The 27,845-nt window shown below is 40.1% G+C and overlaps 2 protein-coding genes across 5 annotated transcripts in view; one reads left to right on the plus strand and one right to left on the minus strand.

Moving 5' to 3' along the window:
* LOC133636331 (gastrula zinc finger protein XlCGF57.1-like) lies at window positions 1-27,836 on the plus strand. Of its 4 annotated transcripts, none has more exons than XM_062030268.1 (4): window positions 1-403; window positions 2,495-2,740; window positions 6,174-6,497; window positions 23,462-27,836. In XM_062030268.1, exons 1-4 carry the CDS (start codon window positions 310-312, stop codon window positions 25,030-25,032), a joined length of 2,235 nt encoding a protein of 744 aa, XP_061886252.1. In that variant the 5' UTR covers window positions 1-309; the 3' UTR covers window positions 25,033-27,836. The 4 variants fall into 4 exon arrangements, with proteins under 4 accessions (XP_061886252.1, XP_061886254.1, XP_061886253.1 ...); XM_062030270.1 differs by having other exon boundaries at window positions 6,174-6,467; XM_062030269.1 differs by having other exon boundaries at window positions 2,495-2,710.
* Window positions 1-27,845, minus strand: part of LOC133636330 (zinc finger protein 25-like) — a 1,044,419-nt gene that overhangs the window by 723,699 nt on the left and 292,875 nt on the right. The gene's annotated exons all lie outside the window — the stretch shown is intronic.

A 27,845-nucleotide genomic window follows, 5' to 3' on the forward strand; every position in this document is an offset into this window, starting at 1 on the left:
AGACTGCGCGCGAAGCAAACACGGCGAGGATAAGGCAAGATGGCGTCTGACGGTGAAGACGTTATTGCAGTCGTCACAGTTCAGTGTTCTTAATCTGTGCGTCCATGCACACATATATGTCCTTTATTACACTCTATTAAATAGAGTAATAATAACTGTTTGTATATTAGTCTGAGCGCACTTTGATGCTTCTCGATCTAGCTTTGCTTGCTAGTTAGCTTAGCTTGTTAGCTGCTAACAAAGAAGTGATGAAAACACATCGCTAAGCAGAGATCAAGTGTGAGTGTAAAGTGTTGTGATTGTGTGAAAATGTGCGAAAGAACCATAGCAGAGTACGAGGAGGAACTTTGTCCAACAAAAGAGGAGAAGGAGCGACAACATCAAGTTGTGTTACACACAACAGGTTTGTTTACTTCTTACTCTCACATCTTTACTAACTTTATATTTATTATTAACACTATTCTTCAATAGATTGTCTATAGGAAGATGAATTGGATGATGCACTGATTGTTTTATGTTGTTCATAAAAACCAGACAATATTTATGAGAGGTTGATGTTCCTCTCAGTGTGTAACAATGTGTATCAACATGTTTACACAAAACTCACACAGTCACCGGGGGAATATTCCAGAGAGCAGGTTAAGTGCAAACTCCTGAGTATGTAAAGCTCGAGAGTTTTACTTCCAAATATAGAGAGGTAGGACAAAGTCAGAGTCAGTTACTATGGTAACTGGCGCTGTAAACCTAGCCTGCTAGCTGGCAGGTTTGACAAGTTATTTATGTGTGTAAAAGCTATACTGACCTGTTATTTCCTTCATATTGGTGCAGCCATTAACCTAATACAGGGGTCAGCAACCTTTACCACTCAAAGAGCCATTTTGACCTGTTCCACAATTTAAAGACAACAATGGGAGCCACAAAACTCTTTTGAAATTTAAAATGAAATAACACTCCATACAAAGTTTTTTTTTGCTTTGTGCTATGTATGAACCAGACACACGGCCCCCACCTTAATATGAAAATTTAATGTTAGTGCGGCCCGCGAGTTTTATATGGATGGCGCTTGACAGCGTCATACTTGCCAACCCTACCGATTTTTCCAGGAGACTCCCGAATTTCAGGGTAACTATTCTCACAAATGTCTGCTGATTTTCACCCAAACAACAGTAATAAGGGTGTGCCGGGATGGCACTGCCTTTAGCGCCCTCTACAACCTGTACAAACAGCGTGCCAGCCCAGTTACATGTTGTATGCGGCTTCTGCAGACACACATGAGTGACTGCAAGGCATACTTGGTCAACAGCCATACAGGTCACACTGAGGGTGGACGTATAAACAACTTTAACACTCTTACTAATATGCACCACACTGTGAAACCACACCAAACAAGAATGACAAACACATTTTGGGAGAACATCCGCACCGTAACACAACATAAACACAACAGAAAAAATACCCAGAATCCCTTGCATCCCTAACTCTTCCGGGCTACATTGTACACCCCCGCTACCACCAAACCCCGCCCCCCAACCCTGCCCCCCCACACATCACCCCCTTCCCCTTTCCGTGCGTTGGTTGTGGTGGGCGGGGTTTGGTGGTAGCGGGGGTGAATAATGTAGCCCGGAAGAGTTAGGGCTGCATGGGATTCTGGGTATTTGTTCTGTTGTGTTTATGTTGTGGTACAGTGCGGATGTTCTCCCGAAATGTGTTTGTCATTGTTGTTTGGTGTGGGTTCACAGTGTGGCGCATATTAATAAGAGTGTTAAAGTTGTTTATACAGCCACCCTCAGTGTGACCTGTATGGCTGTTGACCAAGTAGGCCTTGCAGTCACTTACGTGTGTAAGCAGAGGCCGCATACTACATGTGACTGGGCCGGCACGCAGATAGTATGATGAAAAAGCGGACGCGACGACAGGTTGTAGAGGACGCTAAAGGCAGTGCCATCACGGCACGCCCTCAATGTTGTTGTCCGGGTGAAAATCGGGGAATGTTTGCTCCGGGAGAGGCACTGAAATCCGGAAGTCTTGGCACTCAGCATCAAGGGTTGGAAGTAGGAGTTAAATCACCATAAAAGTTATTGCTGGGCGCAGCCACCGCTGCTGCTCACTGCTCCTTTCACCTCCCAGGGAGTGATCAATGGTGATGGGTCAAATGCAGGGAACAATCTGGCCACACCTAGTGTGTGTGTGACAAAAATTGGTACTTTGACTTTTTAATGTGGCAGTGATTGTGGAAAAAACAAAGCCTGATCTAAAGATGACATCTTGATCTCATACCATCTCAAACCAATTGGCCGTTCATTATTAAGTGAAATGTCTTAAATTCGTCTTTAACCAAGCAACACTATGTTTTATCCAGTTACTCGATTAATCAAAAACATTCCCAGTAGAACACTTGATTAATAAAATGTTCAATAGCCACAGCCCTATATTTCATGTACGATTTAATATTTAGCATGTAGGAGTTAAAATGTGTTTTGTTTGTGTCCTGTAGACATCCATCAGCTGATTGGACACCAAGAAGAATGTCTCCCTCATCTGCAGGGGGACAGTTTCACTTTAGAGGATCCACAGCCCTCACATTTTAAAGGGGACGGGGGGGATCCACACATGAAAGAGGAAGAGGAGGGAGAGTGTCCTGTAGGGCAGGAGGAGGATGATGTCATGACTGTTGTCTCTGTGAAGACTGAAGAGCATGAAGACAAAGCACGTGAGTCCTCACAGCTTCATCACAGTCCAAGTAAGCACAACATCCACATATCATCTAATACAATGTTTGTGACACATGTTCATCCGGGGGCCACATTTATGACTAAAGATGGAGATATACTTGCTTTTTAACACCACCATTTAAAAATGAATGCTCATCAATCATCAACAGTGTAATTGCTGGGGTGTAACCATGTGACCTAGAGGCCGTCCTCCTTACCTCACGTGGTCAAATGAAGGCAAACATTCAATATGGCTACTGTTTATTTACCTTTAGCAGCACATATGTCAGCATATGTCAAAGGTTTAGTGGTGAAGATTAGGGATGTATACCAAGTACCTTTTTTTTAGTACTGGTTCCTAATTATGTCGTCCATGAGGACCGTGAAGATTCTGGACTAATGACACAACTATTTGTATTTTTAATTCCAGCTGACTGACGTAACTATGACACGTTGTCACATTGAGTTCAGCTGCCGCTGCTACACATTAACATCAGCTTTGAATAATGACAAATAAGGAAGCAACAACACGCAAAAGATTGATGTGTGTGTTATTGACAAGAAGATGACATAGCTGCATTTCACCTTGCACTGCACACATAGTTGACTTCTTTAAGACTTCAAATAAACAGCTGTTGTTTTTTCTTTATTTCTTTTTTTTTCTTTATTTAACCAGGTACAAATCCCATTGAGATCAAAGATCTCTTTTCCAAGGGAGACCTGGCCAAGAGGGCAGCAGCAAGGTTACATTAAAAACAGTAAACAACACATAAAACATGACATGTACAACATTAAAACTTGCTGACATAACACATGTGCATACAGACAAGGTAGACTGCAATCCTTTCACAGAAGCTTTAAACTCATTCAATGTAACAAGGGTTTGAAGTTGAATATCGGATTGTAGGTTATTCCAAGCCTTCGCTGCTGAAAACCTAAATGCTTTCTTGCCCAGTTCAGTTCTTACTTTGGGGACGACAAATTGCAGAACATTCATTGAAAGAAGATTGTGACTTCCTTGTTTCTTTGTTAAAAGACAAGACAGATAAGATGGGGTGATACCCAGAATGGTTTTGTAGATGAACACATACCAATGATTGAGGCGTCGAGCACATAAAGATGTCCAGTTAACCATTGAGTATAACACACAATGGTGAGTAAGTTAACCATTGAGTATAACACACAATGGTGAGTAAGTTGGTGATGAATCTCAGTGCACCGTGGTACACACTATCCAGCTTGTGGAGACAACCAGCAGTAGCATTCATGTACAACACATCTCCATAGTCAATAACAGGTAAAAAGGTTGTTTCCACCAATTTCTGTTTCACGGTAAAAGAAAAGCAAGACTTGTTTCTATAATAAAATCCCAGTAAAAGTTTCAGTTTTTTTTTTACAACATACTGGATGTGCTCCTTAAAACTCAAGTGGTCATCAATTAAAAATCCTAAATATTTAAAAGCAGATACTAACACAATTTGTTGCCCATTTCTTGTTCAAATGTTGTCACACAGTGCTGATCTTACAGTTTTTGATGTGGTAAAGAACATACACTTTGTTTTCTCTGCATTTAAAAGCAGTTGAAGATAGCAAAGTTGTTCTTGTACTCTGTCAAATGCATGTTGTAGATATTTAAAGGCCTCAGCAGGAGTGGGTGCTGTGCAGTATATGACAGTATCATCAGCGTAGGAATGGAAAGTTGAGTTCGGAATATTCTGTCCAAGATGATTAATTATTAATTAATAACGGACCCAACACAGAACCTTGAGGGACACCCTTTTCCACTTGCAGTACGTCCGAGAAGGAACCTTCTATCTGAACAGCCTGAGTTCTACTTGTGAGGTCATTTGCAAACCATCCAACTGCTTGCTGAGAAAAACCAATAGCTGAAAGACGTTTGATTAAAATGACATGATCAACAGTATCAAATGCCTTTGAAAAGTCAATAAAGAGGGACAGACAGCACTGCTTCTTGTCAAGAGCTTCAGTTACATCATTTATAAACTTCATAGCAGCAGTAACAGTACTGTGTTTTCTGCCAAAACCTGACTGAAAAGGTGACAGAATAAAATTGGTGTCCAAAAAGTATTTTATCTGTTCACTGATAAGGGATTCAAGCACTTTTGCCAGAACAGAGAGTTTAGCAGTGACGTGCAGTCAGGGGAGGCAAAAAAAAAATTAAAAAGAAAAAAAAACAATTAAATTGTTATATGTATTCAGTGATTATACTATCAGTGATTATACTATAAAGTTATTTTCCATTTAACTTCACCAGTTTTAGATTATTTTTATTCAAAATCGCTGAATTTTCACATTTGCCGTTCAAATACTGAGAAGAGACTTGCTGTGATCAGCAGCCAGTTGAGGCACGTCACTGCGTTGAGCCTCACCGTGGATTGTGCAATGACCGGCTAACTGCTGGCCTGCTGTGCAGTGAGATCGTATTGCTGTATGAATTATATTGTACATTTCCATAGTTTAGTTAGCTGAGGTATATAATGTACAGTGTATTTTGTCAACAACTGTATGTGTGTAACGTATTTCTTGTGCTGAGCAATCATAAAACGGCTGCGAAGACAAACTGGCTGAGGCTCGCAGTAGTCCCGCCTCCTGGTGGATAATGCACCCCCTGACGGGAGTGTTATATCAACTAAAGCCCACACTTAAACTTTCCACGTGCAAGATTGAATCTATTTAAAAAAGTTATCTAATAAGAAGCCAAAAAGTGCAAAAACAATAATGTTCGTGTTGGAGGAGTTGTGAATGACTGCTGGGCCACAACATTAGGTACACCTGCAGACTGCAGCACGGATTTCATATTTCAGTCATTCACAACTCCTCCAACACGAACATTATTGTTATAAACATTATAATTGTATGTAAAAAAACAACATTATGATTTTTACATTTTCAGAATGTGTTTGTTCTATTTTTAAACAAAGAAAAAAATCTGTAGTTGTCTTTATTTTTAAGTTATCTTGCCGTGATTTTACCAGTCCGGCCAACTTGGAGTACATCTTCCTCCATGTGGCCCCCTCATCTAAAATGAGTTTAAACACCCCTAGCCTAGATCTTCCTGCAAAAAGCAGATACGAGAAAAAAATATAATTATGAAACGGAATAGATCCCTAAAGATTTGTTGAGTAATATCAGGGATTATCTGTTGGTGGCGTTCCCAGACATGTGGAACTATCTTGAGTTCCAGACGTCATTCTACACCACAAATTATGGTTAAGTTTAGAGATAAAGTTTAGGTGTCATAGACCGTATACAGAATAAAATATTTACACACTTTATATCAGTGAGTGTAAAGTTAAGAATGCCTCAATCAATGCTGCTTTGTTTTGCTACACATGTTTAACACAACACACGAAAAAAAACAAATAATGTCATTGTGTTAACAGTGTCAGTCCAAAACTATTTTTATTCTTTCTTTATCTTATTTACTTATTTACCCAACAGACGTCCAGCAGCCCCTTCACATTAAAGAGGAAGAGGAGGATCCACAGCCCACCCACATTAAAAAGGAAGAGGAGGATCCACAGCCCACCCACATTAAAGATGAAGAGGATGATCCACAGCCCACCAACATTAAAGAGGAAGAGGAGGATCCACAGCCCACCCACATTAAAGAGGAGGAGGAGGATCCACAGCCCCCCCACATGAAAGAGGAGGGAGAGTGTGTTGTAGGGCAGGAGGAGGATGATGTCATGACTGTTGTCTCTGTGAAGACTGAAGAGCATGAAGACAAAGCACGTGAGTCCTCACAGCTTCATCACAGTCCAAGTAAGCACATATCATTTTATTCTCAGGGCATTCAATCCATCACAACTGGACTGTTCACTTTGTCTTAGAAGACTCATCCAAGTAGGCTTCATCACTTCATGCTCATACACTTCAAGTCTTAAATCTAATCATTGCAATTTAGAGGGGAACTGCACTTTTTGGGGGAATTTTTCTATCGTTCACAATCATTATAAAAGACATGATGGTGGATATACATATTAAAAAAAAATCACATTCTAATTAGGGCTGGGCGATATGGCCTTTTATTAATATGTGGATATGTTTAGTCCATGTCACGATACACCATATATATTGTGGATATGTTTAGTCCATGTCACGATACACCATATATATGTGGATATGTTTAGTCCATGTCACGATACACCATATATATGTGGATATGTTTAGTCCATGTCACGATACACCATATATATGTGGATATGTTTAGTCCATGTCACGATACACCATATATATGTGGATATGTTTAGTCCATGTCACGATACACCATATATATGTGGATATGTTTAGTCCATGTCACGATACACCATATATATGTGGATATGTTTAGGCCATGTCACGATACACCATATATATGTGGATATGTTTAGTCCATGTCACGATACACCATATATATTGTGGATATGTTTAGTCCATGTCACGATACACCATATATATGTGGATATGTTTAGTCCATGTCACGATACACCATATATATGTGGATATGTTTAGTCCATGTCACGATACACCATATATATGTGGATATGTTTAGTCCATGTCACGATACACCATATATATGTGGATATGTTTAGTCCATGTCACGATACACCATATATATGTGGATATGTTTAGTCCATGTCATGATACACCATATATATGTGGATATGTTTAGTCCACGTCATGATACAACATATATATGTGGATATGTTTAGGCCATGTCACGATACACCATATATATGTGGATATGTTTAGGCCATGTCATGATACACCATATATATGTGGATATGTTTAGGCCATGTCATGATACACCATATATATGTGGATATGTTTAGTCCACGTCATGATACAACATATATATGTGGATATGTTTAGTCCATGTCACGATACACCATATATATGTGGATATGTTTAGTCCATGTCATGATACACCATATATATGTGGATATGTTTAGTCCATGTCACGATACACCATATATATGTGGATATGTTTAGTCCATGTCACGATACAACATATATATGTGGATATTTTGCCTTAGCTTTGAATGAACACTTGATGCATATAATCACAGCAGTATGATGATTCTATGTGTCTACATTAAAACATTCTTCTTCATACTGCATTAATATATGCTACTTTTAAACTTTCATGCAGAGAGGGAAACCACAACTAAGTCAATTTATCAAAAGTGTATTTATTAAACAGTTATTAAGCAGTGGCACAAACATTCATGTCATTTCAAAACAGAAAGTGCAAGATTGTCAGAGACATTTTAAAACAAGCTATTAGTGCACTTTTGTGCATGATGTCACTAAGATGACATATCAAAACAACACTAAATTAAAGTGCACTTTTTGTACAGAACGCCACTACAATAGTTTAAAACAAATAAAGTGCACTTTTGTGCATGATGTCACACAAGATATTTCAATAAGTGTCAAATAAAAATGAGCTGCATAATAGGACATCAAATAGTGTATGTCCTTCACTATGTGGTAGGTTCCTGCGGACGTTATCTCCTTCTGTTGTTGACTATTTGTTTCATACGGTGTTGATGTGGAAATGGTTGCTTGGGCATTTTGTGGGTGTGGCACTGAACGGAGATGTTGACATGCAGAGTTTTAAGCACTCTTCATTCTCTAGCGGGTGACTTTTCTAATGATGCTACATTAGCAGTGCTGCTACTTTTTGTAGCAACGCTTTTGCCGCATACTTGTTCACCATCTACCTGCTTGAAGCCAAACCACCGCCAGACGATGGACCCCCTGCTGTTTGTCTTGGGAATTAATTATTCCTTCATTTGTTACCAGATTGGCACCTTCTTTCTCTCGTATTACCACTAGCACCACAGCTAACGTTACCATGCCGCTACCTGTCTGCTCCGTGAGAGCGTATGACGTTGCACACGTGACAGTATGTGACGTATGTAAGAAGGTGCGCTTGTTTTATGTCTCTGTGAGAAGGAGAGACAAGAAAGAGTGAGAAGAGCCTGTAGTGTAATGCCTGCAGCTAAAAGCAACTGTGTGAGAACGTATACTCCAATATCACCATATAGTCATTTTCTATATCGCACAGAGACAAACCCACGATATATCCAGTATATTCCATGTATCACCCAGCCCTAATTCTAACTCATAAATGTAAATAAAAGTCCACTTGCAATGGAGACAATGGGAGGTCCTCTATAACCATCCAAAATACACCAACAATACTCCATTTGCATTTTGTGGCTTGAATGTCCACCAAGTGTTAGTTGACTTGACTTGACTTGACTTTGACTTTATTTGGAACATGCAAGCATACAACATGATACATCACACATGCATGCATACAGCATGATACATCACACATGCATGCATACAACATGATACATCACACATGCATGCATACAACATGATACATCACACATGCATGCATACAACATGATACATCACACATGCATGCATACAACATGATACATCACACATGCATGCATACAACATGATACATCACACATGCATGCATACAACATGATACATCACACATGCATGCATACAACATGATACATCACACATGCATGCATACAACATGATACATCACACATGCATGCATACAACATGAAACATCACACATGCGTGCATACAACATGATACATCACACATGCGTGCATACAACATGATACATCACACATGTGTGCATACAACATGATACATCACACATGCATGCATACAACATGATACATCACGCATGCATGCATACAACATGATACATCACACATGCATGCATACAACATGATACATCACACATGCATGCATACACCATGATACATCACACACGCATGCATACAACATGATACATCACACATGCATGCATACAACATGATACATCACACATGGATGCATACAAAATGATACATCACACATGCATGCTTACAACATGATACATCACACATGCGTGCATTCAACATGATGCATCACACATGCGTGTATACAACATGATGCATCACACATGCGTGCAGGGGTGCAAATTAACACTCGCCAGTCGCCATTTGCGAGCTATTTTTAGCTTTGGCGAGTAAAATATTTGCCTAACTTGCCACGCTGGCGAGTTGAAAAAGTGAGGTTCACAACAGCAATAATGCAGCGCTTACCGGTACCTAAAGCAACACGGAGATCATTATTTTACCAAGCACATATTTGTTGTGATGTCACGTTCGACGTTCCGTAGACTAGTTGCTAAGAGACGGCAGTTAGCTAGCCTAGTAGTTAGCTTAGAGCGCGCACTACAGGGATATCTCTCAGGCGACAGTCACAGAGTGTACCGGTAACGTTACTCGAGTCTTAATAGCTAACAATCATTCTTCCTAGCCTTAAGCCTATAAATCTTATCGTTATGTGGCGCTTCCTGAAACCCATAGCTAAAAAGGCACGGACGGAGGAGGAGGAGGAGGAGGAGGAGGAGGAGGAGGAGGGGGGTCGCGATGCGAATGCTGCGAAACCCAAACCGACCAGCGCTGGAACTGGGGGGAGAAAGTTTCAGACGAAGTGGCTATACGACGATGCAGGGAAAAAACGCGACTGGCTGACTGTCAAGAACAACAGACCAGACTTCATGGAGGGAGGGAAGAAGAGACCAGCAGCACCACATAAGTCTGTTGACCTGTCTGTGACTGACATTAGTGACTCTGACTCTACCTCAGAAGCTGGAGAAGACTACATCAGGCCTGATGTAGTGGAACTATCTGACAGTGACTCTGACGATGACTGAACCCACACAGAACCCGCACACTCAGTCACTCACTCACTCACTATCTGTCTGTATATTTACAGACACCCACCTAGGCTACAGCTCTCACACACCGACACACACTTAGCTCTCTCTCACTTACTCACTCACTCACTCACTCACTCACAATGTCACACACACAAAGCTCTTTCTCTCACACACACACACACACGGGGAGGGGCGGTGAAGTTCTGAGACGTTAATTTTTTCTATATATGTTAATCTGATGTTCTTTCATTAATGTTCTTTCATTATTTATATCCAGACAATGTTGGCAACAGATTTAATATTTTTTTCCTATATTTTTTGTAGCAAGCAGTTCACGGTCAATCAGACTTGCATATTACTTTTATTTTATTGAATGCAGATATTTTTTAATGTTTAAATGTAAAAAAATTAATGTAAATATCCAGACAATGTTGAAAAATATTTAACTATTTCTTTATTCTTTGTAGCAATCAATGCACTGTAAAACTTGTATATTACTTAAATTTTATTGAATACAGATCTTTTAAAATCTTATCTGCACTGCATCATGCGTCCTGCTTCTAGTTTCATAGGATAGTAAAAAAAAGAATCTATATACTCTATATACTATACTGTGGCCCCTGGTTGGTTGTAGAATTGGTTTTAATGTGACGTGAACACTTCTACATGGCGGAATACAATGGTAAAGGAAATAGTTTGTTTTGGCATTTGGCGAGTAAAAAATATGGTTGGCGAGTATGTTTTTTCACCTACTAGCCACTTGGCGAGTTGGTCAAAAAGTTAGTTTGCACCCCTGCATGCGTGCATACAACATGATGCATCACACATGCGTGCATACAACATGATACATCACACATGCATGCATACAACATGATATATCACACATGCATGCATACAACATGATACATCACACATGCATGCATACAACATGATACATCACACATGCATGCATACAACATGATGCATCACACATGCATGCATACAACATGATACATCACACATGCATGCATACAACATGATACATCACACATGCATGCATACAACATGATACATCACACATGCATGCGTACAACATGATACATCACACATGCATGCGTACAACATGATACATCACACATGCATGCGTACAACATGATACATCACACATGCATGCGTACAACATGATGCATCACACATGCATGCGTACAACATGATACATCAGACATGCATGCGTACAACATGATACATCACACATGCATGCGTACAACATGATACATCACACATGCATGCGTACAACATGATACATCACACATGCATGCTTACAACATGATACATCACACATGCATGCGTACAACATGATACATCACACATGCATGCATACAACATGATACATCACACATGCATGCATACAACATGATACATCACACATGCATGCATACAACATGATACATCACACATGCATGCATACAACACGATACATCACACATGCATGCATAAAACATGATACATCACCCATGCGTGCATACAACATGATGCATCACACATGCGTGTATACAACATGATGCATCACACATGCGTGCATACAACATGATGCATCACACATGCGTGCATACAACATGATGCATCACACATGCGTGCATACAACATGATACATCACACATGCATGCATACAACATGATACATCACACATGCATGCATACAACATGATACATCACACATGCATGCATACAAAATGATACATCACACATGCATGCATACAACATGATACATCACACATGCATGCATACAACATGATGCATCACACATGCGTGTATACAACATGATGCATCACACATGCGTGCATACAACATGATGCATCACACATGCGTGCATACAACATGATACATCACACATGCATGCATACAACATGATATATCACACATGCATGCATACAACATGATACATCACACATGCATGCATACAACATGATACATCACACATGCATGCATACAACATGATGCATCACACATGCATGCATACAACATGATACATCACACATGCATGCATACAACATGATACATCACACATGCATGCATACAACATGATACATCACACATGCATGCATACAACATGATACATCACACATGCATGCGTACAACATGATACATCACACATGCATGCGTACAACATGATACATCACACATGCATGCGTACAACATGATGCATCACACATGCATGCGTACAACATGATACATCAGACATGCATGCGTACAACATGATACATCACACATGCATGCGTACAACATGATACATCACACATGCATGCATACAACATGATACATCACACATGCATGCTTACAACATGATACATCACACATGCATGCGTACAACATGATACATCACACATGCATGCATACAACATGATACATCACACATGCATGCATACAACATGATACATCACACATGCATGCATACAACATGATACATCACACATTTATGAATACAACACGATACATCACACATGCATGCATAAAACATGATACATCACCCATGCGTGCATACAACATGATACATCACACATGCGTGCATACAACATGATACATCACACATGCATGCATACAACATGAAACATCACACATGCATGCATACAACATGATACATCACACATGCATGCATACAACATGAAACATCACACATGCATGCATACAACATGATACATCACACATGCATGCATACAACATGATACATCACAATTTCCAGTTCGTCTATTCAACATGTTTGAAAAGGAGTAGGAAGAAGCAGAGGTTATTTAATCCTACCCCTTTTCTTTTACATAACAGTTGCTAAAACTTTTGTTCACTTCCTGTTCTCAATGTATTCACAATATACTCCATAAGTACCGTATTTTCCGCACCATAAGCCGCACCTACGCTGTGCTAAAGGGAATGTCAACAAAACAGTCAGATAGGTCAGTCAAACTTTAATAATATATTACAAACCAGCGTTCTAACAACTCTGTTCACTCCCAAAATGCAATGTGCAAATGTGCAATCACAAAAATAGTAACACTCAAAGTAGTACAGAGCAATAGCAACATCAATAACTCAACGTTGCTCATACGTTAGTGTCACACAACACACAAAATAAACATTTAAAGCTCACTTTCTGAAGTTATTCCTCATCCACAAATCCCTCGAATTCTTCTTCTTCGGTGTGCTTCACTTGTTTTTTGACACCATCAGTGATGTGGAAGCGCATGCAGTCATAGATCAACAGGGACGGAGCTGCGTGAAAAAAGTCACCCGTGTAAACTTCTCTCAACCACTCGCTCATCTTTTCTTCATCCATCCATCCCTTCGAGATAGCTTTTATGATGACGCCGGCTGGAAAGTTCTCTTTTGGCAAGGTCTTCCTTTTGAATATCACTATGGGTGGAAGTTTCTGGCCGTTAGCATGGCAAGCTAGAACCACAGTGAAGGACGACTTTTCATTCCCTGTGGTGCGAATATTCACCGTACGTGTTCCCAATGTATCCACAGTGCAGTTCACAGGAATATCAGAAGTCAGTGGAACCTTGTACGCGTGTCTCTTGGTACACACAAATGAAATGAAACGTAATATCTGCACGCTTCTCCCTCTACGGGGGCGGGTGCTCACCTTGGCGGTTGCTTACCGTAGAAGAAGAAGCGCTTCCTCTTCTACGGGGAAAAAAGATGGCAACTGTTTACCGTAGTTGCGAGACCTAAACTTTCTGAAAATGAATATTAATATTAATCCATATATAAGGCGCACCGGGTTATAAGCCGCACTGTAAGCTTTTGAGAAAACTTGTGGTTTTTAGGTGCGGCTTATGGTGCGGAAAATACGGTAATCACAATAAAAATAAATCAATAATAATGAGTGAAGTAAGTTATATTTCATATGGTGAGATGAGTAAGATGATGTAGAAAATGAATGATGGATGAAATAAATTGAGAATGTTTATCATGGTTCTTCTTCTTTGTACTTTGTAAACACTTTAAGTGTGAAGAGTTTCTTGAAGTGGATCATATTAGTACATTGTTTGATTGCTTTGCTTCATCCATTCCATCATTTAATCCCACATACTGATATACTGAAGGTCTTAAGTGTTGTACGTGCATACAAATGTTTTAAATTACATTTTTCTCCAAGTTTATATTTATCATCTTTTGTTGAGAATTGTTGTACATTCTTGGCTAGCAGGTTATAGTTTGCTTTGTGTATCATTTTAGCTGTTTGCAAATTCACTATGTGGTGGAATTTCAGTATTTTTGATTGAATAAATAAAGTGTTTGTATGTTGTCTATATCCAACATGATGTATTATTATAACTGATCTTTTTTGTAACACAGTTAATGAATGAAGTGTACTTTTGTACTTATTTCCCATATTTCTACACAATAAGTCAGATATGTAACACTAGTGAGCAGTAGAGAATATGAAGTCATTTTTCGTCTAGAACATGTTTTGCTTTATTCATTATTGACGTGTTTCTTCAATCAATCAATCAATCAATCAATCAATCAATCAATCAATCGATGTTTATTTATATAGCCCTAAATCACAAGTGTCTCAAAGGGCTGTACAAGCCACAACGACATCCTCGGTACAGAGCCCACATACGGGCAAGGAAAACTCACCCCAGTGGGACGTCAATGTGAATGACTATGAGAAACCTTGGAGAGGACCGCATATGTGGGTAAACCCCCCCCCCCCTCTAGGGGAGACCAAAAGCAATGGATGTGGAGTGGGTCTGACATAATATTGTGAAAGTCCAACACATCAGCGAAAGTCCAGTCCATAGTGGGGCCAGCAGGAACCATCCCGAGTGGAGACGGGTCAGCAGCGTAGAGATGTCCCCATCTGATGGACAGGCTAGCGGGTTGGGAGCAGAGTAGAAAAGAAAAGAAAAGAAACGGCAGATCAACTGGTCTAAAAAGGGAGTCTATTTAAAGGCTAGAGTATACAAATGAGTTTTAAGATGAGACTTAAATGCTTCTACTGAGGTAGCATGTCTAACTTTTACCGGGAGGGCATTCCATAGTATTGGAGCCCGAATAGAAAACGCTCTATAGCCCGCAGACTTTTTTTGGGCTCTGGGAATCACTAATAAGCCGGAATTCTTTGAACGCAGATTTCTTGTCGGGACATATGGTACAATACAATCGGCAAGATAGGCAGGAGCTTGACCGTGTAGTATTTTATACGTAAGTAGTAAAACCTTAAAGTCGCATCTTAGGTGCACAGGAAGCCAGTGCAAGTGAGCCAGTATAGGCGTAATATGATCAAACTTTCTTGTTTTTGTCAAAAGTCTAGCAGCCGCATTTTGTACCATCTGTAATCTTTTAATGCTAGACATAGGGAGACCCAAAAATAAAACGTTACAGTAATCGAGACGAGATGTAACGAACGCATGGATAATGATCTCAGCATCGCTTGTGGACAAAATGGAACGAATTTTAGCGATATTACGGAGATGAAAGAAGGCCGTTTTAGTAACACTCTTAATGTGTGACTCAAACGAGAGAGTTGGGTGGAAGATAATACCCAGATTCTTTACCGAGTCGCCTTGTGTAATTGTTTGGTTGTCAAATGTTAAGGTGGTATTATTAAATAGATGTCGGTGTTGAGCAGGACCGATAATCAGCATTTCCGTTTTCTTAGCGTTAAGTTGCAAAAAGTTAGCGGACATCCATTGTTTAATTTCATTAAGACACGCCTCCAGCTGACTACAATCCGGCGTGTTGGTCAGCTTTAGGGGCATGTAGAGTTGAGTGTCATCAGCATAACAGTGAAAGCTAACACCGTACTTGCGTATGATGTCACCTAGCGGCAGCATGTAAATACTAAAGAGTGCAGGGCCAAGAACCGAACCCTGGGGAACTCCGCACGTTACCTTAACATAGTCCGAGGTCACATTGTTATGGGAGACACACTGCATCCTGTCAGTAAGATAAGAGTTAAACCAAGACAAGGCTAAGTCTGACATCCCAATATGCGTTTTGATACGCTCTAATAAAATATTATGATCAACAGTATGGAAAGCGGCGCTAAGATCAAGAAGCAGCAACATAGATGAAGCATCAGAATCCATCGTTAGCAATAGATCATTAGTCATTTTTGCGAGGGCTGTCTCCGTAGAGTGATTTGCCCTGAAACTGGATTGAAAAGGTTCACAGAGATTGTTAGACGCTAAGTGTTCATTTAGCTGCTGTGCTACAATTTTTTCGAGGATTTTCGAGATACGGAAGGTGGGACACCGGCCGGTAGTTTACCATGAGGTCAGGATCGAGGTTAGGACTTTTGAGTAGAGGATGAATAATCGCTTTTTTGAATGCTAGAGGAACAGTGCCGGAGGAAAGTGATAAGTTTATAATATTTAACACTGATGGACCTAATAATACAAAAAGCTCCTTGATAAGTTTCCCAGGAATTGGGTCAAGTAAACATGTTGTTTGTTTTGTCCCATTTACACATTTTGACAATTCCTCCAATGTTATTTCATCGAAGAGAGAGAAACTATTTTGGAGGGCAGTGTCCGTCGTATATACAGTCGTATTTGTGTTAATAGAACCCAGTTGTAGCTGAGATGCATTGTCTTTAATCTCCTTTCTAATGACTTCAATTTTCTTATTAAAGAAATTCATAGTCATCTGCCGAGTGGGTGGAGCTACTGGGAGGAGTCCCTTGTTGGGTTAGCGATGCTACTGTACTAAACAGAAATTTAGGATAATTTTTGTTGAGGTGGATGAGATTTGAGTAATATTTAGCTTTAGCTGAGGTAAGCATGCATTTATAAGTTATTAAACTATCACACCATGCTTGATGGAAAACCTCAAGTTTAGTCACACGCCATTTGCGTTCCAGCTTTCTACATGATAATTTCTGGGCTTTAGTTTCTTCTGTAAACCATGGGGTACGCCTTTTAGGGGCCCTTTTTAGCTTTAGCGGTGCTACACTATCAATGGTGTCGCGCAGGGCGTCATTAAAGTTGTTAGTGAGGTTATCAATAGAGCCCACATAATTTGGGAATGGTGCCATTACCGAAGGCAGTAGGTCAGTAAGAGTCGTCGTTGTGGCAGCATTAATGTTGCGGCTGCTATAGTAGTTATTATTATTATTATTAGTTTGTTGACAATGAGTCAGAACTTCAAATTTTATAAGGTAATGATCGGACATTACTTTAGTGTACGGGAGTATCGTAACTTTAGAGGTGGTGACACCCCTGACAAGCACTAGATCTATCGTATTACCGTTGCGATGCGTGGGTTCATTTATTATTTGTGTAAGACCACAGCTATCAATTATAGTCTGGAGCGCCACGCATGGAGGGTCCGATGGGGTATTCATATGGATATTAAAGTCCCCCATTATGATTATATTGTCGGCGTGCGTCACTAGATCAGCAACAAACTCTGAGAATTCACTGATGAAGTCCGAATAGGGCCCAGGGGGGCGGTAGATAACAGCCAGGTGGAGAGGCAGCGGTGTGACAAACCTCAAAGTGAGCACCTCAAACGAGTTATATTTATTATTTAGGTTAGGTGTAAGATTATAGTTTTCATTGTATATTAGTGCGACACCCCCTCCCCTTTTAAGAGGTCGGGCAACATGTGTATTGGTATAGTTAGGAGGAGATGCCTCATTTAGCGCAAAAAAATCGTCTGGTTTGAGCCAGGTCTCGGCGAGACCAACGACGTCAAGTTTGTTGTCTCTAATGACTTCATTAACTAATAACGTTTTGGAAGATAATGATCTTATGTTTAAAAAGCCCATATTATAGGTAGTGGGCTGTTTTGAGGATTGTTTGTTGAAATTATCCGAAGTAGCAATATTAATAATGTTGCGTTTATTATGCGTATTGCACTTTAAATAGTTTCGACCATATCTAGGAATTGATATGACGGGGATATTCAGATTGTTTGCTTGATGTTGCGATAAACTGAACGCATCACAGTTAGCTACCTCAGTACAATGTATGTCTGCCTCTGACACGGTCACAAAAGAAAAAACATTATGTGAGTTGTGTTTTATTCTAAGAGAATTGCTATGTGTGCAGGGATTATCCAGCCTGACGCCGGCTAGTTCTAGTTTAAATGGCTTCTTACCTGGAGACTCCACGCTTCTTTGGTTAGCTTTTCTCTTTGTTGTTAGCCCCGCTCGGCATCCCCGCTTCTGCTCCCGCTCGCACCGCCTATGTCGTCTCCATTGGCGGTCACCGCTAGCACTTGACTCCGCTGCTACAAAGGCCGCTCGATGTAGCCCACGAAGTATTCCCATGCTAGTGAGGAGGTCCACCGTACATGCATCTTTCAGTCTATAACGACCCGATCCATCCACATCCAGAATTGTCTGTCGGTCGTATGTGATCACAGAGTGTTCACGCTTTGAGCCAGCCATGAAATTGACAGAAATGACGGGTGTTTTTTGCCAAATCGCTCTACACTCCCAAGAGCGTTAGCGAGCCGCTGCATAGCCATAGCCATGCGCCGCCATTTAGTTTCTTGCTACTTTATGTTGTATATTTTTTACATGAGATTTCCAGTTCAATTTATCATCAATTATTATACCTAGAAATGTGGTTTCATTTACTCTTTCAATTTCTATTCCGTCTATTTGTATTTGTGTCTGACTTTCTCTTCTACTGTTACCAAATAGCATTATTTTACTTTCTACTGAGATTCAAAGATTGTTGGTTAAATAACTTCTTATCCAGTTTAAGACGGTGTGGCGAAGTTGGTAGAGTGGCTGTGCCAGCAATCGGAGTGTTGTTGGTTACTGGGGTTCAATTCCCACCTTCTACCTTCCTAGTCACGTCCGTTGTGTCCTTGGGCAAGACACTTCACCCTTTGCCTCTGATGGCTGCTGGTTAGCGCCTTGCATGGCAGCTCCCGCCATCAGTGTGTGAATGTGTGTGTGAATGGGTGAATGTGGAAATACTGTCAAAGCGCTTTGAGTACTTTGAAGGTAGAAAAGCGCTATACAAGTATAACCCATTTATCATTTATTTATAAGACCAACCCTCTGATGCCAGATCCTTCTAGTTTTTGGATGAAAATATTGTGATTAATTGTGTCAAATGCTTTAGTTAGATCCAACAACACTGCTGCTGCACATTTTTTACTATCTATTGCATTGCTCATGTCTTCTGTCATTTCAATTAAAGCCATCAAAGTTGAAACATTAGCTGTGTATCCATATTGGTTCTCTTCTAGTATTCTATGTTTGTTTGTGAAACTCTCTAATCTGTTATTGGACACTTTTTCAATGATTTTAGAAAACTGTGGAAGTAAAGAAACAGGTCTATAATTTGTAAATTGGTGTTTGTCTCCAGTCCTATAAATTGGTGCAACTTTAGCCATTTTCATTGTGTTTGGGTATTTGAAATGATAGGTTACTAATATACATGAATGGTCCTGAGATCTCTTCTACAACCTTTTTTATGGTTTCCATATCAATTCCATTACAAGTCTTAGATTACAGGATTATAACTATTTCCTCCTGTGTCACATTACTGAGGAACATGGAGTTGGGATTTGGCTCTATGGTATCATTATAGTCCTCAATTGAAACTGGGTCTGGAATCCTTTCTTCCAATTTTGGTCCAATATTTACAAAGTAATTATTGAAGCTTTCAACTACTTCCTTTATGTTGTCATTATTTGTGTTTCCGTCTAAAAAATATTGGGGGTAATCCCCCCAAATATAAGCTTTGGCTTCAGCCTATTTCTTTTTCTTTTCTTTTCTTTTTTTGTGTAAATAAATGATAAATGGGTTATACTTGTATAGCGCTTTTCTACCTTCAAGGTACTCAAAGCGCTTTGACAGTATTTCCACATTCACCCATTCACACACACATTCACACACTGATGGCGGGAGCTGCCATGCAAGGCGCTAACCAGCAGCCATCAGGAGCAAGGGTGAAGTGTCTTGCCCAAGGACACAACGGACGTGACTAGGATGGTAGAAGGTGGGGATTGAACCCCAGTAACCAGCAACCCTCCGATTGCTGGCACGGCCACTCTACCAACTTCGCCAATGTGTATGATTGTTAAATATGTATCACCTGTACAGTTAAACTGCTCACACAGAATGGTTGATGGTTGATTATATGATGGAAATAAACTTATTTCATTAAAATAAACATATGGGACGCAGGTTGTCTTACGTCAGCACCAGAAGTGGTCAAATCAGCTGCTCACCTGGCAGGTTTTTTGGGGATGAATAGGGAAGTCCTTCTTTAGCTGCCGTCTTGTTTTATCATATATTGCTGCCTTTGCACCTGTCACTGTTCACTTTTGTATGCACATTAAATCAACAACACACCTTGACTTTGGAGCAATGTTCACAGACTCTAGTATTTGGCCCTCTATTAGATGTGACAGTGCCTACCTCTTTAGGACCACCCTTTCTAGATATATAAAGATGTGTATTTACAACATTAATATATACGTACTATGCAAATATAAAAAAGGTAAGCTTTTAGTTCATTTTAATAAATTTTGTTTTAAATGTTTTGTTTGTAATTGTTTTTTAATCTTCATTATTTACTTCAAGTTATTACAGTATGTCTCTATATATATTGGGGGACGGCGTGGCGAAGTTGGGAGAGTGGCCGTGCCAGCAATCTGAGGGTTACTGGTTCAATCCCCACCTTCTACCATCCTAGTCACATCCGTTGTGTCCTTGAGCAAGACACTTCACCCTTGCTCCTGATGGGCCTGGTTAGGGCCGTGCATGGCAGCCATCAGTGTGTGAATGTGTGTGTATGAATGGGTGAATGTGGAAAATAGTGTCAAAGCGCTTTGAGGTTCTTAAAAAAAAAGGTAGAAAAGCGCTATACAAGTACGACCCATTTACCATATATACATATGTATTTTATACATTTTGGCCAAAGGAGGCACATTTCAATTCTTACTCACACTTGTTATTACATATGTTGACCAGAGGGGGGTGAATAGGGAAGTCCTTGTCAGGGTTGTCCCTGACAGTTTGGTCAAGTTTTAGTTTTCCTCTGCGTTTGTCTTGGTTTCCTGTTCTTAGTTTCCTGTCAGTGCTTTTATTTTGTCTTCATTTCCTGATTGTCTCCCTGAGTGCTTTATCCCCTCAGCTGTGGCTGATTGGCACGTGGCCACACCTGGTGCCAGTCAGCCAGCTGCCTATTTAAACCTGTCCTGCCCTCCAGTCACTGCTGGATTATTGTAGTGTCTACTGGTCAATGTCATTTATTCTTGTTGTTGTAGCTCTGTCTACTTCTGTCCACTCTGTTCCTAGCATAGTTCATCCTGCTCGTTTCTTCCCACGTGAGTTTTGTTTATTCGTGTCACAGTAAGTGTTTTAGTTTCTTGTCCACAGTTAGCCTTTGTGCTATTTTAGTTCATAGCCTAGTTTGTTCTCCGCCTTGTGCGTGCCTTTTGTTTGTTCCCTTTTGTTTGTTTTTTGCCAAAGTATTTAATTAAATCATGTTTTCTCGCACTATGCCTGCCATCATCTCTGCATCTTGGGGTTCGTCGCCAAAAAGCCTCGACAGTCCTTCTTTAGTCCTTCTTTAGCTGCCGTCTTGTTTTATCATATATTGCTGCCTTTGCACCTGTCAATTTTCATTTTTTATGCACATTAAATCAACAAAAAATCCTGACTTTGGAGCAATGTTCACATACTCTAGTATTTGATGCAATGTTATTGGGACCATGATTTATGTCATCACTTGTTCACACCTCCTCATATGGAAGATACTTTTCCTTCTTCATGTCTCAAGAACACACACACACACACACACACACACACACACACACACACACACACACACACACACACACACACACACACACACACACACACACACACACACACACACACACACACACACACACACACACACACACTTGTTATTACATATGTTGACCAGATGTTGAGATATTTGCTGGGAGTCCATATTGGTTCTCCACCAGCGTCCCACTTTTGTTGATAAATAAATCTAATCAGCTATTGAATAGTTTATCCATGATTTTGTAGAATGGTGGAAGTAATGAAACTGGTGTGTAGTTAGTAAACTGGTGTATGTCTCCATTCTTATAAATTGGTACGACTTTTGCAATTTTCATTTTGTCAGGGAATTTGCCGGTTAGAAATGATACGTTGCTGATATATGTCAGAGGTTCTGAAATGTCTTCTATAACCTTTTTTATGGTTACCATATCTATTCCATGACAGTCGCTTGAGGTCTTGGATTTACAATGTTTTACAATTTGGATTATTTCTTCTTTTGTCACATTCTTAAGAAACATGGAATTGGGATTTCTGTCTATGAGCTCACTCAAGTCCTCAACTGATCCATCATCTGCATTTGGAAATCTTTCTTCCACATTTTTAACAAAGTCATCATTAAAACGTTCAACTATTTGGTTCATATTGTCATTTTTTGTATTTCCATGTAGAAAGTACTGGGGGTAATCTTTCTTAGCAGCATTTTTAATGATGCTATTTAGGATGTTGCTCTCATGTTGTTTCTGTTCTTCTTTAATAATTGTCTGTAGTATTCCTTCTTACATCTTCCTAGTATACCAATTAGCTGGTTTTTATATTTATTATACTTATTTTCTGCCTCTATAGTTGTCTGTGTTATTAATATTCCATATAATGTCTTTTTTTTGTGACAAGCATTTTTCAGTCCTTTTGTCATCCATGGTTGGTTGTTTGTCTTTTGCTTCTTACTAACTTCTTTCCATGGACAACATAAACATTGATATTATACATGTGGGCCAATATATATATATATATATATATATATATATATATATATAAATTCTATAAAAGCTACTTTTGCAGTGTAGCTTGTAGTGTAGCGTGCTCCAATTCTCTGAGGATAGCTTAGCTCCATTTAATTGAGAGTAACTCGTAGCTTAGCTTACTACATTGTCCAGGTAGCTTGCCCATCACTGTCTATTTGGCCTAGCTCACATGTCAATAGTTTGAATACTGCAAACTTCAATACAGTAACACCTCATTTGTTCTGCAGACGTCCAGCGGGTGTCAGCGGGGAGTCATGAAGAGGAGTGGCACACCAGTGTGGGACAGAAGGAGCTACAGGCCCCCTCCCACATTAAAGAGGAGCAGCTTCATGATGAAGATGAAGCTCAGTCCTTACAGCTTCATCACAGTCAAAGTGAGGAGAACAGAGGGGCGGAGCTTGTAAGTCAACACATCACAGAAGCTGATGGAGAGCATTGTGAAGATATAAAGTCAGAACCAGACAGCATCTTTGCTCCACTGTCAGACATGGACCACATGATGTCACACTCTTCTGATCACAGTGACCACATCCAAAAACCTTTGGAGAGTCAAAATGACTCTAAAGGTGATACGAGACATCACACTAACAACAAACACTTTGACTGCTCTCAATGTGGGAAATCATTTAGACACAAGAGTCATTTTACAGTACACATGAGAATACATACTGGAGAGAAACCTTTTACTTGCTCTGTTTGTAAGAAGAGTTACTCCACAAAGTGTAACATGACCACACACATGAGAACACACACTGGAGAGAAACTTTTTACTTGCTCTGTTTGTAAGAAGAGTTTCTCCAGAAAGGAATACATGACCACACACATGAGAACACACACTGGAGAGAAACTTTTTACTTGCTCTGTTTGTAAGAAGAGTTTCTCCAGAAAGGAATACATGACCACACACATGAGAACACACAATGCAGAGAAACCTTTTATTTGCTCTGTTTGTAAGAAGAATTTCTTCCAAAAGTGTAACATGACCACACACATGAGAACACACACTGGAGAGAAACTTTTTACTTGCTCTGTTTGTAAGAAGAGTTTCTCCAGAAAGGAATACATGACCACACACATGAGAACACACACTGGAGAGAAACTTTTTACTTGCTCTGTTTGTAAGAAGAGTTTCTCCAGAAAGGAATACATGACCACACACATGAGAACACACAATGCAGAGAAACCTTTTATTTGCTCTGTTTGTAAGAAGAATTTCTTCCAAAAGTGTAACATGACCACACACATGAGAACACACACTGGAGAGAAACTTTTTACTTGCTCTGTTTGTAAGAAGAGTTTCTCCAGAAAGGAATACATGACCACACACATGAGAACACACACTGGAGAGAAACCGTTTACTTGCTCTGTTTGTAAGAAGAATTTCTTCCAAAAGTGTAACATGACCAGACACATGAGAACACACACAGGAGAGAAACATTTTGCTTGCTCAGCTTGCTCTAAAAGATTCAACACTAAGAATGACATGATATTACACATGAGAACACACACAGGAGAGAAACCTTTTACCTGCTCTGTTTGTAAGAAGAGTTTCTCCAGAAAGGAAAACATGGACAGACACATAAGAACACACACAGGAGAGAAACATTTTGCTTGCTCAGCTTGTGCTAAAAGATTCAACACTAAGAATTACATGATATTACACATGAGAAGACACACAGGTGAGAAACCTTTCCCTTGCTCTGTTTGTAAGAAGAGTTTCTCTAGGAAGCAACAAATGACCACACACATGAGAACACACACTGGAGAGAAACCTTTTTTGTTGCTCAGCTTGTGCTAAAAGATTCAACACTAAGAGGGAAATCATATTGCACATAAGAACACACACAGGTGAGAAATCTTTTTTTTGCTCAGCTTGTGCTAAAAGATTCAACACTAAGAATGACATGACATTACACATGAGAACACACACAGGTGAGAAACCTTTTACTTGCTCTGTTTGTAAGAATAGTTTCTCCAGAAAGCATCACATGACCACACACATGAGAACACACAAAGGAGAGAAACCTTTTCATTTCTCAGCTTGTGCTAAAAGATTCAACACTAAGAAGGAACTTATATTACACATGAGAACACACACTGGAGAGAAACCTTTCTTGCTCTGTTTGTAAGAAGAGTTTCTCCAGAAGGGAATGCATGACCACACACATGAGAACACACACTGGAGAGAAACCGTTTAGTTGCACTGTGTGTGATAAAAGGTTCAGGTTTAAGTATCAGGTCAGTAAACACAAGTGTGTAACAGTCATGGAAGCTGCAGGGATGTAAAAACACTTAAACAGTGATTGTGCTAAATGTAGTTTAAAGGCCTACTGAAAGCCACTACTAGCGACCACGCAGTCTGATAGTTTATATATCAATGATGAAATCTTAACATTGCAACACATGCCAATACGGCCGGGTTAACTTATAAAGTGACATTTAAAATTTCCCGGGAAATATCCGGCTGAAACGTCGCGGTATGATGACGTATGCGCGTGACGTAGTCAGTTAAAAAAGCTCTGTTTTCATTTCATAATTCCACAGTATTCTGGACATCTTTTGCAATTTGTATAATGAACAATGAAGGCTGCAAAGAAGAAAGTTGTAGGTGGGATCGGTGTATTAGCAGCGGACTACAGCAACACAACCAGGAGGACTTTGTTGGAGAGCAGACGCGCTAGCCGGCGACCTCACCTTGACTTCCTACGTCTCGGGCCGCCAAACGCATCGGGTGAAGTCCTTCGTCCTTCCGCCGATCGCTGGAACGCAGGTGAGCACGGGTGTTGATGAGCAGATGAAGGCTGGCTGGCGTAGGTGGAGAGCTAATGTTTTTAGCATAGCTCTGTGCGGTCCGGTTGCTAAGTTAGCTTCAATGGCGTCGTTAGCACAGCATTGTTGAGCTTCGCCAGCCTGGAAAGCATTAACCGTGTATTTACATGTCCAAGGTTTAATAGTATTGTTGATTTTCTATCTATCCTTCCAGTCAGGGGCTTATTTTTTCTGTTTCTATATGCAGTTAAGCACGATGCTATCACGTTAGCTCGTAGCTAAAGTGTTTCGCCGATGTATTGTCGTGGAGATAAAAGTCACTGTGAATGTCCATTTGGCGTTCTCGACTCTCATTTTCAAGAGGATATAGTATCCCAGGTGGTTTAAAATACAAATCCGTGATCCACAATAGAAAAAGGAGAGTGTGGAATCCAATGAGCCAGCTTGTACCTAAGTTACGGTCAGAGCGAAAAAAAATATGTATTTCACTGCATTCTAGTCCGTCACTCTAACATTCCTCGTCCACGAATATTTCATCCTCGCTCAAATTAATGGGGTAATCGTCCGAATCGCTCTAGCTGCGTTGAAAACAATAGGAACATATGAGGGAGTGAACAACTGACAACGTCACGCTACTTCCGGTAGGGGCAAGGCTTTTTTTTATCAGAGACCAAAAGTTGCGAACTTTATCGACGTTGTTCTATACTAAATCCTTTCAGCAAAAATATGGCAATATCGCAAAATGATCAAGTATGACACATAGAATGGATCTGCTATCCCCGTTTAAATAAATCATTTCAGTAGGCCTTTAAAAACACAGCATGTTTAATAAGAATGTATATTTGATGTTGTATGTAGTGCTTCTCATCTTCTAGTCTTATATGTTGTCCTGTACTTACTGTTTAAGTTGTGTGCATGTATTGAATATTATATATAGGGTTCGGTATCGAGTATCGAGTATCGATTGGAACCGGGACTAACTTTCCGATTCTCCCGGAATCGTTCAAAAGTTTAAATTTCGATTCCAATTTTCGATGCTGTCACGCCAATTTAGTCCGCCGACCGGAAAAAAATATGTCCGCCGAACCGGAAGAAGAAGCCGCTGAGCACCAACGAAGAAGCGCCCACCCCCGGAAGTGTTAGCATAGCCGAGCGAGTCAGTCAAGCTCAAGCATGGATAGCGGGCGTCGGCGGTCGAAAGTGTGGCTTTACTTTACAAAAAAAAAAGAAATAACCGCGAAATAACAGAGCTCCATGTCCATCAAGAAAGGAGTGGAGAGAGAGCTGCAGATGTCCCAGGACGTTCCACCGATACTTATGTCTGACGACCCTGCTGCATGGTGGTGGAACCAACAAAAGACTTATCCTTTGCTGTCAGATCTCGCTTTCTCCTATTTATGTGTTCAAGCTTCTTCCACACCCAGCGAACATGTATTTTCCACAGCAGGAGACACTATCTGTCCAGAACGCTCACGCATCCTGCCTGAGAAGGCGGATATGCTCATTTTCATAAACAACAACTATCTCTGATTTTATACTGTACCTGCTGCTAATCTGGACTGGCTTTTGCAAGTTGTTTCTTATTGTTTATTTGCTTTTCTGCACCAGGTTAGCCCATCAGTGGGAGCATGGTAACATGTTTAAGTACCTGCAGCATCATACACTTGTGTGTGTAAATGTGTTTTCATGAGGTTTCCTGCAGCATCATACACTTGTGTGTGTAAATGTGTTTTCATGAGGTTTCCTGCAGCATCATACACTTGTGTGTGTAAATGTGTTTTCATGAGGTTTCCTGCAGCATCATACACTTGTGTGTGTAAATGTGTTTTCATGAGGTTTCCT

Source organism: Entelurus aequoreus, linkage group LG20 (genome assembly GCF_033978785.1).
Source record: "Entelurus aequoreus isolate RoL-2023_Sb linkage group LG20, RoL_Eaeq_v1.1, whole genome shotgun sequence".
NCBI classification, from domain to species: Eukaryota; Metazoa; Chordata; class Actinopteri; order Syngnathiformes; family Syngnathidae; genus Entelurus; species Entelurus aequoreus.

Coding starts and splice junctions, on each gene's coding strand:
- LOC133636331 (XM_062030268.1), top strand. CDS start 310: ATGTGCGAAAGAACCATAGCAGAGTACGAGGAGGAACTTTGTCCAACA. Junction 404..2,494: donor AGTTGTGTTACACACAACAG/GTTTGTTTACTT, acceptor TGTGTCCTGTAG/ACATCCATCAGCTGATTGGA. Junction 6,498..23,461: donor ACAGCTTCATCACAGTCCAA/GTAAGCACATAT, acceptor TTTGTTCTGCAG/ACGTCCAGCGGGTGTCAGCG.